At 40.4% G+C, this 14674-nt stretch overlaps 1 protein-coding gene across 1 annotated transcript; it reads right to left on the bottom strand.

Moving 5' to 3' along the window:
- Window positions 1-3407: 3407 nt before the first annotated feature.
- LOC130574136 (cytochrome P450 2J4-like) lies at window positions 3408-14554 on the bottom strand. Its single transcript, XM_057367156.1, has 9 exons — window positions 14298-14554; window positions 13154-13316; window positions 12057-12206; window positions 10072-10232; window positions 8741-8917; window positions 6527-6668; window positions 5073-5260; window positions 4759-4900; window positions 3408-4093 (listed from the first exon to the last, which is right to left on the bottom strand). The coding sequence occupies exons 1-9, from the start codon at window positions 14466-14468 to the stop codon at window positions 3915-3917; spliced, it is 1473 nt and encodes a 490-aa protein (XP_057223139.1). The 5' UTR covers window positions 14469-14554; the 3' UTR covers window positions 3408-3914.
- Between the last annotated feature and the right edge of the window lie 120 nt (window positions 14555-14674).

The following is a 14674-nucleotide window of genomic DNA, read 5'->3' as shown; positions in this document are numbered from 1 at the left end:
TTATTGTTATTCCTTTAACATTAGAATCTCACACTGCAAGACAGCAAATAAATAGTTCCTGGAGTGATTGGCTAAAAATACCACAGGCTGAGATTTCTTTGCAGATATTAGGAGGAGTTCATAAGCTTTTCACTAAGCAAAAAATAGTCCAAACTCAGCTGAAATATTACTTCAAATTAATACAGTTAATTGGGAATTTTCAGTCCAATGATTTCAATGGATTAATACAGTTTTAAATAACCTGTCTCAGAAATTCCTAATGAGAACTTTCTGATTTTCTCACTAAGTCTTTTATTCAACAATATCCAAAGAAAATGTTTTAGCTCAGGACAGCAAACTTGAGTTTGAATTCTATGGCTTTAAGAGGCATTTTGAGTTACTGCAAAACTAAAATGTATCCTTCTTCTTCAAGTTACTGCTCTGTGGAAATAATGTTCAAGAAAAAAAAGAATCCCAGAGAAATTTCCCAGGGAAAACTGTTACTCCAGGAAGAAAGGAAGGAGGGAATAATGAGAGATGCTGGAATAGAGTTGCCCTTRCCTCTGGCATTAAAACTGCTAAGGAGAAGTATCCATGTTATGGCACCTTCACACTTTCACAAGACAATCAATCCAAATACAACAGTCCTGCTTTAAAGTTTCTTTGAATTTAGACAAGTTTTGGAGTATCTCTTTCTTACCTTGCTGCAGGCATCAGTTTGGATCTGGTGGGATCAAKAAATTAGGCCTTACTCAGGTCTGGGGCTTTTATTAACTATCAAGGTCCTCGATTAAATATTGAATAGTAGCAGATGTAGGACAGAATCCCATTCAGTGTGTCTCTCTGGTTTGACATGGTTCTATTCATATGAATTTCCTGACTTTTCCATGAAGTTTTATCCAGCTTCAGATACCCCATATTTCCACAGAGTTTCTGAGATAGTGTCAAGGTCACATTAAAGAGCAGTAAATTACATTAATGGCTTCTCTTCTGAAAACAGACCCCCAGCAATGTCATCAAACAAAACTAACTTTGACATTATTTGGTGAGCACTGACTCTGTTTCCCTCCCAGTGCTTACAATTTGATTATTTTCAGGATATTCTGAGAAGTGCAATCAGGCTGACTGATTTATAACACTGCAACTTCTCTTGCCTTCTGAAGACAAGGAAATGTTTGACCTTTTCCCATCCTCCACAGGTTTTCATAGATAATTGCTAATAGCTCTGAGGTTGATACTCTTCCCCTAAGTGCCCTGGGATGAATCAGCTCAGGCAATTTGAAAACATCATGTTTATCTAGCTATTTCTTAAACTCTCCGTCCTAACCCAGACAGAAATCTTCCTTGAACACCAGTGGTGTTGAATGCATCGTCCATTTTCTTTGACAATAAAAGCCAAAAAAGCCATTAAGTTTTCCATCTGCCAGTGAGTCTTCCTGATACATTGCAGTTTTGAGAAACCACCCGTTTCCTTTTCCCTCATTATGCTTCTTGAAATACAGAACTTTTTCTTTACTACTTGTATTTGCTTTGTGTATAAACTTTCAGTGGAAAGGGCTTCAGATGAGCATCACAGATTCATAAGGCTCTGAGCCTCTCCAAGTGCTACATCAACCCAAAATCTTCAGTTTTGCCTCTCTACATTTTCTGTGTTTTCCTTTATAGCCAGATCTCCCCCAGTATGCTTGAACAGGTGCAGGCATCACTACAAAAATGGAACCTGAAGAAGATATGAGAAATAACATAGAAGCAATGAAGAAAAGAGAGGGATGAAGGCTGTGTGTGTAAGAGTGTCCCCAAGAAACCACACAGCCAAAGCTGAGAGGGTTGGCACATCATGAGTGGGAGCTGGGCTTCTCTCAAATCTGCTCTCAGCTTCGTTGGCCTTCTGTGGCAACATCAGCCAGGCTTCAAAAGGCTTTTAAAAGTTCCAAAGATCAGTGTTTATGAGAAGTTGAGCTTAAGTGATTCACTTTTGAAATAGGTCAGGCAGGAACAGAAATGTGAAGGCTCAGAAAAGCCCAGCTCTCCCATCTTGCTGCTGTGAGCTTCCCACTGACATCCAGCTGCTGCCATGGCTCGTGTGCTGGGCTCTCACCCCCTGGGTATTTCTGCACAATGGAATAGAAACCACCCACAATCAGTTCCTGTCACAGACAGGCACCAATAACCTGCCCACATACCATGTGCAGTTTCCCTCTGAGGTGCCCTGAGTGTCTCCTCTTGCTCTCCTGCTCAAGTGCTGTTTATACCCTTTGTTTTGGGTTGTGCCATTCCTATGGGTTCAGGCAACTCAACCTGCTCTGGCTGCGTTCAGGCTGTCCTGGCCAGGATTCCATCCCAGGCTCATTTATGAGCTTCCCTTTTGGAAGGATATCTGGGAAGCATGCAGCCATCAGGAGCGACAGCATCACAAAGAAGTGATGTTAATGCTTGTAATGCTACCCATGTTTCCAGCTTCATTTCGAAGCAGCAATGACAGCTCCAACATCCCCAAATCACAGTGGTTTAGGCTTTGCCTTATCTACCCATGCACACATGCAAATCCACACAGACTTTGACATCACTTTTTAACAGGGCACAGTTTTCTGTCATGTAAAATGTCAGGATGTGATCTTCCATATTTCACTAGTGCTATCCTGCCATTTAATTTAATAACAGCTAAATATCAAGTGGTTACTATTTTGATGCTGTGTTCCATCAGCTCTTGAATTAGAAATAATGAGACAGGCCTAAATTTGTGATTCATGGTGACCTGCCGGAACTAATCTCAATCAGGCAGTGGATGACATAGAGTGATAACTGATTTAACAGATGATCATCTGTTCAGCTGTCCTGTCCTCCCTCACAGAAACAGGAACATTCATGAAGGAMAAAATTACTCACACTTTACAAGACTTTTCTGGACCTTATAATTACTYAACATAGGAACCAGTTTTTTCCTTTTCAGATAATTAAAGACTCTTTCATTGCATTTGACCAGTATTTGTGTGTATGGCAAGCCTTTGTGGCTTCAGAAAGCTGAGCTGCTTAGGTGTTTAAAGAGTATGTCTGGCATTTTCCATGAACATTTTTCAATCTACCATCATCTCTCACCAGAGCAGGGTCTTCACCCAAACTGTCCCTTGGGAAGTCCTTGCACCTGCTATAGCAGCATCCCAGTGCTGATCCTAACAGGAATCATGCATGGGAGTAAACAGCTGCCCTGTTAAAAAGGACTTTGCCAAAACTGACTTGTCAGACTTTTAAAATACTAAAAAGTGTGCGCCCTTAAAGAAATCTCACTGTATCTTCACTCTTCACCACATTTCAGCCTGTACATTTTCAGCGCTGGATTCAGTTATTCTCTGCCAGGTTTAAAGATACCTTACACATATTCTTCTGCAGCAAAACTAGAAATTCTCAGTGAGCTCTAAGCCATCCATAAATAAAACCAGTTGTTAATTTTTCCTTCATATCTTTTATTAGTGACCATCAACAAAAAGTTGACTGAAATGTTGCTGCTGCTGACAGGGACATCAAGAGGCAGAATTTTCCAGGTCCTTTTCCCCAACTTGCTTTGGGAAACAGGAGATAATGAATGAATTCATTATCAGAGATAGTGAATGAATTTTTAAATTCTGGCAGTCAATTTTGTCATTTGTTCAGCAGTGTCACAGATTTTTACCTGCCAGGCCAGACAGCAACTGCAAGATGCCTTTAGGGCTGAGGATGATGGGGTCTTACAGATCAAAACAACTTTTACCACAAAAAAAGATCACCTTCATGAGCAGGTGACAGGGTCTAAACAAAATTATCTATTGAAGACAAAAGGTTGCTTTTGGGATAGGAATTCAAATCCAAGACAAAAAGCATTATATGGTCTCAAGACATACATTCAGAAAAAGAAGAAAGGTGCTTCATCGATGGTCTGTGCCACACTGCACATGTCCAGCCTAGCGTGGAATGGCACAAACCCTGTAGGGGTGGGGCTGCAGTGTGCCCCCCTGAATGGGCTCAGTGTTGATCTCTGTCACCCCCTCGGGGAGCCGGAAGGTGAACGCCCGCAGCAGRTTGGCAAAGAAAATAAAGAGCTCGGTCCTCGCTAAGTGCTCCCCCAAACACACCCGGTGRCCTGCAGAGGGAACAGGGAAAGGACAGTGAGTAAATAACCCTGRCCCCAACAGAAATTGTATTCATCCTCACACAGTGCAAAGGTATTTTTGATGAGTCCAAAATTTCTGTAGGATTTAATGCAATCAATGACATAAAGCTTCATGTAATTCTTCCTTCAAAGAATTTTATCTGTARCTATAGATAACCATGTACCCCCTTCTGCTCCATGTATCTCTTCAATTACCTCAAAAGTCTCATCTTCATCTGACTGACAACTTTAAAGGAATTCATTCCACCATGCAAATGAAGAATAAGGACTTGCTCTTCCCGGGAGATGTCATGTTCTCATGTTGAATGCATAAAGAATCAGGAGGGCTGCTTGCAAGTGCTTTCCATATATATGTCTGGTATGAAATGAATGCCCGAAATCAATAGCCACAATCATTAGCAGAGAATTTCCTTCCAAAAATAGGGCAAGTTAAAGGTACAGGTCTGTCGGGACACCTCTGATTTTCCATGTTATTATTTGTTCAGTAGAACATATGTTACTGAAAATAATCATGTTGATTTAAGAACTGTTTTCCACAAAAAGGTTTACAATAGACAACCAATAGGTTTTTAACAGACCTTTTCATTCTACAGTCCCAATCCAAACTGCTGATGTCTGTGCTGTAGCCCACTTACCTATTGAGAATGGTAAAAAGGCTTCTTGGGCCACAAAGTTTCCATCCTTATCCAAGAAGTGACCAGGGTTGAACTGTCGAGGTGTTTCCCACTGCTCTGGGTCATACAAAGATGAAGCAATATTTGGAAGAACTATAGTGCCCTGAAAGGAGAAAAACAATCATTCTTGTCCTTGTTCACATTCAGGCCGAGACCCAAAGTCATCCAGCCTCCCACCTACTGAGGAGTAGACCCTGGCACACGCAGATTTTCATCCACACCTCACTCTACTGATGCGGAAAAAGTCTGTAGCAACTGAGAAATTATGTCTATACCTTTTTGAGGGGAAAGCCAAGCATGGTCGTGTTCCTCACACACACCCTGGGCATGCCAACYGAGATAATGTTGCTGAAGCGTTGGATCTCGTGAACCACAGCRTTTGTGTAGGGCAGTTCTTTCCGATCCTCATAGCAGATTAACTTGGAAGGACCCAGAACAGCGTCCAGCTCCTTCTGAACTTTCTCTGTGGAAAATATTCACTGTTTCAGGTGGAAAATAATATCGAGTATTTTCACTAATTGCATTTTCAAAGGTATTTCCCATTTAGAACTTTGAGAACAGCAACAAAATTAATGTAAARTATTTAAGTAACTTTTTATAAAGAAAGTAAAAGTAGAAGGATGYTCCAACAGCTTAAACATATGAGAACTCTGCTTCTGGATCTGAAAAGATATTTGTTGCTCAAAAATTTAAACCTGGGAATTGCCTTACTATCACAAATCCAAGAAAAAACGGATTTATCTTTTTCTTTTGCCTAGGTGCCTCAAACATGTACAGCCAGTTACAATATTAAGCTCACAGCTCTCTGAAACTTATGCCAGGTGAGTCTGAGCCTTAAAGGTCTAATTCCTGTTAAAAGGAAATGGTTCTTACATAGGGCATCTGTTATGTGAAGCAATGCCAACTAGAAAAATGTCYAAATACCATTAAAAAATGGATCTACAGCTTGGCATCTGCCTTTCAATCAAGAACAGCATGTTTTAAATTACTTACTGCACAGGAGTCTTGGAAGCATTAACAAAAATAAAACCTTTGATTTATAAACTTCAAGAGAGGCAGTAAACACCTAATAAAAATACCTTAGATTTTTAATAGATTATTCTGGCTTTTTCCTGGCCTTTTGAAGCAACAGTAAGATGCAAGGAAGTCCATTCTGCATTGATCAGTCTGTGACCTATCRCATCAAGCACTCTGTGACTGCCAGCAGTGCTTCATTAAACTGACAAGAGAGATTTAAGCACCTTACAGAATTTAAAATGTATATTCAGAAATATTTTTAAGTAAACTTCCTTCTATGAGAACTATATTCAGAAGCACGTGACTACTTGAGAATCCTGGGAGTTTGAAGTAATCAGTCACTGCATAATATAAACACACACTTCTGTTCCCGAATCAATGATGAGGCAAAAGGCCAAACTTCTCCTTATGATACAGAATGGAACATTATCACTGGATGTCAACAGAGGTAAAGTATGAGCCATCAGTTTCCCCTCCTGATTGGAATAATTTCTGTTACAAGAAACTCAAATACATCAGGGAGTTAATTTAATCCCAGSATCTACTGATGCTGCCCAGGGCAGACCTGCAAGTACAAAAAGGAACATGTGCCACTTGTATCTAGGAATTATTAATATTCCTAGTATCTAGGACTAACCTCTGGACCATGAAAATGTTATGACTTGGGTTTTCTATTGTATGAGAGATATTTGTGATGGTTTTAGCTATTCACCTTGGATGTCTGGATTTGCCACCATATAGAGCAGGCCCCAGTTCAAAGTAGTGCTTGATGTCTCTGATCCACCCAAGAAAAGGTCATTTATAGAATAAATCATATTGTCTTCATTGTATGTTGATTTGGGTTCATCTTTGGACTGAAAATGAAAAATTAGAGACTTGTATATGAAAGTTAGAAAAAACAGAATAGGATTAAATGTGGTTTCATAACTGGTCCCAAGCTGCAGTGTCTTYTCCCTATAGAACAATACAGAGAGATTGCCAAGGAATGTTAGAAATTAAAGATGACTATCAACACAAAAATTAACATTTCACAAACAGACAAATCATGTTTATCAACAATTGTAATCATGAAGCTGGATCACATGTTCTTTGCAGAAAAACACTGTCGGTTTAATTATGCAAATTGTGGTTAATTTAGAATGTTTCATAAGTAAATTTTCCTCTAAAGATGTGCATCAGTGTGTCATTCTTCATGCCTCAAGTCACAGTCCACTGCTTATTTGTTCTACCAAGYAACACAGTGAGCAGGCAGTGAACAYTGGGCTGTGTTAAGTTCTTAACCTGCGGCATTCAGGTTTCTTTCTACACAACAAGGGCACAATGACTCACATACAGCTGCTCTGGGGTTTTACAGTTTTCAATTAGGARTGTGAGGCTGTGTATGTATACACTGAAATTATAAAAGAACACGGTTATGGTTTRGGGGGCCTTATTGTCTAAATTTAGGGAGGTTATGCTCAGGGGTGTCAAACCTTTCTGTTGCCAGTGGAGCAATTGAAAGGTAGGAGGGAYGTTTCTCCCTGCTGTAATATCATCTAATCTTTTTTTATTGCCCCTGTGCATCTATTACAGGCAGTTCAATTTTTTTAGTAAACAAACTTGGATGATTTCCACCCAGCAGAGTCCCAGAAGAGCTCACTGAAATAATTTCAGGTATAGACRTTCAAGTCTCATAAATCTTAAAATAGCAAATGAACGGCTTTAGAAGCAAAAGCTTTGGAAAGCCAGACGTGTTACTGTGCTGCTATTAAAAAAAAAAAAAAAAAAAAAAAAAAAAAAAAAAAAAAAAAAAAACCAAAAAACTAAAACAAGAGCATCCGAGGAACTAGAAGCCACTTGGACTGACATCCAACCTGGTATAAAAATAGAGCAGCTGATGTGGGAATGATCAGTAAAGAATTACCAGGGAGAGGCAGTGAGTGCCTGCAGCCTGACAGGTTGKGGCTCCCTCTGTTGCTGCAATCAGACAGTGGCAAAGGGGACACTGTCTGGCTGTCTCTGCAGGACAGCACTGCCACCAGGAACAACAGACATTGCCCACTTCCCCAGGGCCTGCAAGAAGAGATATCCCAAGCTGGATTTCTCCATTTTCTCTTTGGGCCTTGTCACCTCCAAGTAACACCAGTCTCATCTTGCCACTTCCTCCCCTTTCTCCTTTTTCTTCCTGTCACMAAACAGAACAGGAGGAGGAAATATCCTGCTGCAGTGGAGGAAAGGAGAAAGGAAGAGTGATTAAGGAGAGGTAGGAGACACAGAGGGGAAGAGCAGCTGCTACTGCAGGGATCAGGGTGGGAATCCACTTGCAAAGAGATCCTGGTATGGTCTAGAAAAGGAAGAGATTTCGTGCACACCTTCTGCAGCTCTCCAAAGCCCTACAGATTCTCACCTATCTCTGCTACTCATGCCTGACCAAAATGCCCTTATCTGTCCCAGACCTTTTGTCTGCTTGAAACTTCACTGATCTTGGCACTCTCCTCTTCTTCAGCCCTGTCTGAAACACTGCTGACTTCAAGGTTATCTCTCCATAAAATATTCTCAAAATCCAACTGTCCYGTTGCAACTTCTCTTGGCAAACCTTTACCAGCCAAATATCAGAACATCCCACTCCATCTCCCAAAGACCTTCCCAGGTCTCTCTTGTTGTTCACTTAGAAATACAGTATTCTTTCCTGGAGGCTTTCAATTATTTTGTAACTTGTGCTAATGAGAAAAAATGTGGTATATTAACCTGCCCTTTAATGGAAGAATTACAAGGTCCTGTGGCATATCAATGATCAGAAAGGATTTAGCAAAATCCTGGTTATTGGATTCAGAGCACAATGCCYAGAAAGGCAAGAGACTGTGATGATTCAGACTGGTTGTGATGATTCAATGGTCCACATTGACCTTTTTCCCCATGAATGTATGACTGGGCAGAACAAACTTACYTTTTCAATGTGATCCAGGTAGAAGTCAATGAAATCCTGCAGTTCCTCGGGTATYCCACGCTCCGTGTGCATTCGGATCTCTCTCCGTGTAAAATTGCTCAGGACATCATAACAAGCCAGTGCCTTYTTATGAGGCCCAGGGAGACGGCTCATCAGCCAGGGGAAGATTTCATAGAGCTGTGGGAGTGACACACAAGAGGTACTGCAAAGTCTCTATCAYGAGAAAATGCACTACAAAACCCTACTACAAAGAGAGGTAATGTCCATGTTAGCTCGGGATTTGGGTCTCATCAGTAAAATATCCTGACAAAAATTGTGCTCAGGCTTTCCAGTTGTGAAAAGTAAACTACATCATTTCTAGTTTTGATGGTAAGATTCAGAGTTCCACAGGCTTTCAGCTTGATCACAAGCCAAATTAGAGCTATTACAACTAGAATCAACGGTATTTATCTATGCAGTTATTCACGTCTTCAATTGCCATGAACTGCATTTAGGCGTTTTAAAAGTGAGCTCCTGCCCTCCAGTGGAGAATACCGGGAAAGGAGAAACAAAAGTTGGAAACAGTCCTCACCAGGATGCTGAGAAMCCCAAAGCAAAGGCTGGCTCCCACTGTCTGCTTTACAGGCTGGGTAACCCCGAGAGCACACTCTACAAATYGAGCTATCAAGAGTCCTCAATAAAACTTCAAATATCTGACACCAAGAAAAGCTAAGGAACAGCTATCTGACAATTTTGAGTACTCTCCTCTAGAAAGAAAGAAGGGGTTAGCTGACAGCGAACTTCAGCCTGACTTCAGCCTGATTTTTTCCTTTTCCCTTACCGTTTTGGCAAGTCTGGCCTAAGAAATAGCTTTCTGTCTGTTCTGATAGTCAGAAAGTTCACTCTGATATAAGTAGCCACAGGCAAAATGCTTTGGTATTTGACTCGCTCTTCTCTCTCTTGATTGTGTATAAAACAGTGTCTAAACTTGGCACCTGAACCACACTTTTGGACCTTTAATATTTAAGAATCATGATGTCCAAGGCAGGAATCTGTGGCATTCAGGTGTTGAGAAACCAAGTAACAAACATGACCCAGGAGCAGTCCATGAGCCTGTGCCTTATTGCAAAGATTGAGGGGCAAACTACCACAATATTCAAACACAAGACAATGAATACTAATGCCCAAGGCTGGTAGAGCTTCCCCACCACGCTTTGAGAGAGTGCTTTGCCCAGTAAAGCTGTGTGGGCATCACTTACCTGTTCTAAAACTTTTGCCTGGCAGCTAACTCTTGAATCTGCATTTCTCACTCTCTGTCTTATTCAGAAAAATACAACAGATTGTTCACTTACATGATGAATAAAGCTGCCCCCAAGTTTGAATATATATTCTGTGGCTTTAATCAGCTCATGGAAAGTCTCATCCTCTCTGGAGAAACGATGTCCATACACGACAGCACAAATWACATTTGAGACAGAATGGAATAGAGCAAAAGAAGGATCCACAGGTTTCCCTGCAACCATAATAATAAATGTCACTGTTAATATCTCTTGTATTAGTGAAGTAAGAGAATGTTCTAGGTTACCCACAGAAACTTTCAAGAAAGCTTTGCATTTCACAGAGAAGCAGCTTATTCTTCCAAAATTGTAGTATCAAACTGATTCTTCACATTCATGRTGCAACCCTGTAATATCAGGAATGTGTGGCACCCTAAAGAAATGCCAGATGTGTAAAATATTGCATCATATGATAAAGCAAATTTAGAGGTAAGGGAAAAAAAAACTTCTATGCAAATTTATTTTCTGGCAAAATCAAAATATGTCTCAAGCATGGGAATGACTGACAACAAAGGGACAATGTGTACAAAGGGAATCTGAGAGCAGAAAAGCAAGAAGAGAGGCAGCTTTATTCAGCAAGGACACAAAGGCATGCAAGGCTACTGTGTTTTTTCTGACCTTGCTGGAGATGTACAACCTCCAGTAAGATAAAATGTGGTAAACTCCTTTCAACYAATTTTATTGACAATATAATAACTAATTTTAAAGCAGTTATTTGAAACCTAACCACAAGAAAAGTATATCATGACTCTGGAATATAKAACTATTAAAAACTCTATTTGTGTATGTATTTATGGAACTGCCCAACAGCTAAGGCACAATTCTGATTAGCAGCTTACAGTTCTGGGCTTTTTTTCCTGCACATATGGTCACATCTCAATCTCTCTTTGTTCTTAAACCATTGGATTGGGCTAGATTTAATTTTTAAAATTTATATAATGCAAGCCACAGCATGTCCTGGTTTATCATTTCTTTGCATTAATAATTATCAGTATTGGGAAATCTGATTCACACGATCCTAACTGGGGTAGAATCTTGTAACACAAGACAAGATTCTAGCCACTGCTTTACRGAGTGTGTGCAAATGGTATCACAAGCTTAATTCATCTGCATTGATTTTTTTCTCTTAACTTTATGCATAGCACCATATATGAGCCAAAAATGTGCCCTTGAAGGAAAAGCCAACATCATCCTGGGCTGCATTAGGAAATGAGTTGTTGGCAGGCCAAGGGAGCTGATCCTTCCCCCCTGATAAGCACTGGCAAGATRCAGCTGAAGTGCTGATTCCAGTTCTTGGCTCCCCAGTATGAGAGACATCAGCATATTAGGACAAGTTGAGCAAAGTGCCACAAGGACAATTAAGGAATTGAAGCATTTGACATAAGAGAGGCTGAGAGAGATGGATTGTTTAGTCTGGAGAAGGGAAGGCTTAGGGAGATATCYAAATATGTATAAATACCTGGTGGAGGGGTATAAAGAACACAAAGCCAGACTTTTCTGAGTGGTATCAAGTGAAGGCAACAGGAAAAAATGTAAATACATTAAATTCTGCATAAACACAAGAAATGTTTTCACTGTAGGGCTCATTGAACAGTGGAACTCGTTACCCAGAGAGGGGGTGAAGTCTTCATTCCTGCAGATATGTACAATTCATCCCTAAAAAACCTTCTCAGACTCACCCTTCTCTGAGTGAGGGATTGACTAAACCATTTTCAGAGATCTCTTTCCACTTAGGGCCTTCTATAACATAAATAATAAATAAGCTCCATTTTTACTTCTCAACTTTATTTGTTTTGTAAATAATGTTGAACAAGAGTAGTCTCCTTGAAAACACTGGACTGGGGGCTTTGCATTTTCAGTCCATTCCACATAGACACTGTAAAACCCTGCACAGTCTCTTGTGGAATAAAAGCTGCCCTCAGTTTCAGGACGGAGAAATTCATACACTAAAGACACCAGACTAATTACAAAAATRTATTGATATTTATTGCAGAGATTACCTTTCATACTTGCAAAGAAGTCCACCAGGTCATGGGCTTCTTCTTGAACTCGGTGCTCCAGACCGCTTTTCCCCAAGCCAAGGGTGCGGAGAGTCCTCAGAGCAAACCTTCTCTGCTGCTTCCAGGTGTGACCAGTTGCCAACATAATTCCTGCATCCATTAAAGGAGGAGCTTTTTATCGTGCTAACATTAATCATAGACAAAGACTACATCAAAGGATTTACTAAGCCACTAAGAATGTAATTAAACGTGCCTTGCCTGTGAATACAAAGGCACAAAGGAACGACTGCGAYGTGTTGGTAGGGCTGAAATGTGCAGCTCAGCTGGGTAATAAGATGACTTGCAGGATTAAGTTTGATCCCAAACAAACAGATATCTCAGGATATCTCAGCTGCTTCTCTAGATGCTTTCTGCAGTGCTTGTCTCACACTCCCTGCTATGCCTGAAGCTCACCTGAATCAGGGCAATGATTCTCATGGAGGGAAAAGAGAAAAGAGYTCTGACTCTCTAAAGCCAGGGAGAAAAGTTCCTGTCTGCAGGGCAGGAAAGTTCAGTATTTAGGTTTTTTGACAAGCTTTGGGAATTTAGTGTGGTTGGTGGTACAAAACCTAYAGTAAGGTTGAAACAGAAGTACACTGAACCACTAGTTGCAACTTGCCAGCAGAAAAATATTCACAAAAGGAAAGGAATGGGAAGAAGATCCCACCATCAAACTCACTCTTCAGTGGAAAATGTCATAGTGGGAGGCAGCTTGTCCAGGGCAAGGAATTGGATTATTTCCTGCTTTTTCTCCATTTCTCTGTGGCACAGCTTACCACTGCCTCTTCTCATCAACTCTGAGTCTGCTCCAATTGAGTATTCCATAGAAGATATTATGAATCCTTTTCCTCTTGGTATTTTCTGGTGTTTTCCTCCTGCTACTCTCCAAAAGTGATTTCACCTCTCCCTACTTTGCAGTTCACGGGGCAGTCATTTCTCAGAGACAAACCCTACCCCCATGGTACTGCTGAAAATGCTACAAAAATCACAAGCTACAAAAGAGCTGCAATTTGTCAAGATGACACTTCAGTGRACTATTTATGTCAGGAAATTCTCACCCTTTCCTTTGGCCATTGCTCTGAAGAAAGGTGACACCAGCCTCCCAGAAACATCTTCAGGGTGCGTGGTCATCCCATCCTTCACTGCTTGAAATCCATTCAGCACAACCACCGGGGCCCGTCCAAACCATACAGTGAATATGTTGCCATGARTTTTTGCCAGCTAGAGATGGGAGAGAAGCCAGGAAAGCACAGATGAAAGCCTACACACTGCAAACAGAGGATGAACCTGTTTTTTTACTGATTACAGAATCAGTCCTAAGGCAGAGTAATGTTTGTCATCTTTCCCACAAGACTGCAATTATGACTGAGAAGGAAGAAATGTCTTTTTTAACATTCACTGTAGGAAACACCTGTGTATTCCCACTTTTCAGAACCACAGGCCTATGTCAAGACACATCAAGTAACTTTTATTACTGTATATAAGCCAAGGTTCAATTCACAATGATTCATCTGATAAAAGAYATTTTCTATTCATTAATTTATTTCAAGARGGTTTCTATCATTTGTACAAGTAAAGTAGCACAAAAGAACACAGAAGTGCCAGAGGAGTAACTAGCTAGTAGAGACTGGTCCTGTTACTTTCTTCTTCCTGCCACGTGTTTTTGATCCAGCCAATACACAAAAGCACACACACACAGTGCAGGGAAATATCTATTTACTGCTCAAGTTAGAGAGTGACAGTGCTCAGAAAGTTACAAATCCATGCTGTGAAAGTAAATCTTTTTACATCATTTTTCCCCTAACTACAAATCTGATATATAATTATATCAATTTTCACATAACTTCATCAAATTTAGTAACAAGGGATAACATAAGGATATCAAGTTTCACATGCATTCCAGTGAAAATCAGTGTTAAAAGATGATAAGTTTAAGCATCAGAATGATCTTCACACATTCAGAAATTTCAATACCAGTTTTCTTAACYTGGCAAACTATTTTATGCTGCAATATATTTTTCTTATTTTGCCAGCCAAACCAGCAGTTCTGAACYGAACCAAGTGTGATATCACAGTGGCCAGTGAACAGTTGCAGTACTGTCAATGTAGTTTTGGGAGAGGATGCTTTCACATAGCAAACARTGCTAGAAAGGAGAAATTAAAAAGATTTTTAGACAATTAGGAATAGCTGAAAATAAGTACCTTCATGAAGAGATCACGATTAAACTGAAAGTTCAGCTGTATCAGGGTCCCAAGGACTGGGAGAGGGACTGGTCCAGGAGGAAACTGTCTCCGCACCCGCTGCAACTTTAGAAACTGCGTAATGAAAAGAAATACAGCCACAACTACAAGAGCTTGACTTATGGTCAACATTTTATCCYCTGCCTTTACCAGCTTGCCTTTATTCAGAATAGTCTATTGAAGCTATTAAGGCTGGCTGCTAAACCAGTTTTGTCATAAGAGTTTGAATTTCATATAATAACTGTTCCCCACCTCTAACCCTCCCTCTTCATTATCAACCACTCCCTTTTTGTTCCTCTTATGACATTCTCATGCTTCTACATATTCAATAGGTGCAC

The sequence above is a fragment of the Malurus melanocephalus genome, unplaced genomic scaffold (assembly GCF_030028575.1).
Source record: "Malurus melanocephalus ecotype Western Australia unplaced genomic scaffold, MMel_1.1 scaffold_75, whole genome shotgun sequence".
NCBI classification, from domain to species: domain Eukaryota; kingdom Metazoa; phylum Chordata; class Aves; order Passeriformes; family Maluridae; genus Malurus; species Malurus melanocephalus.
This window is presented reverse-complemented; position numbering and strand designations above follow the sequence as displayed.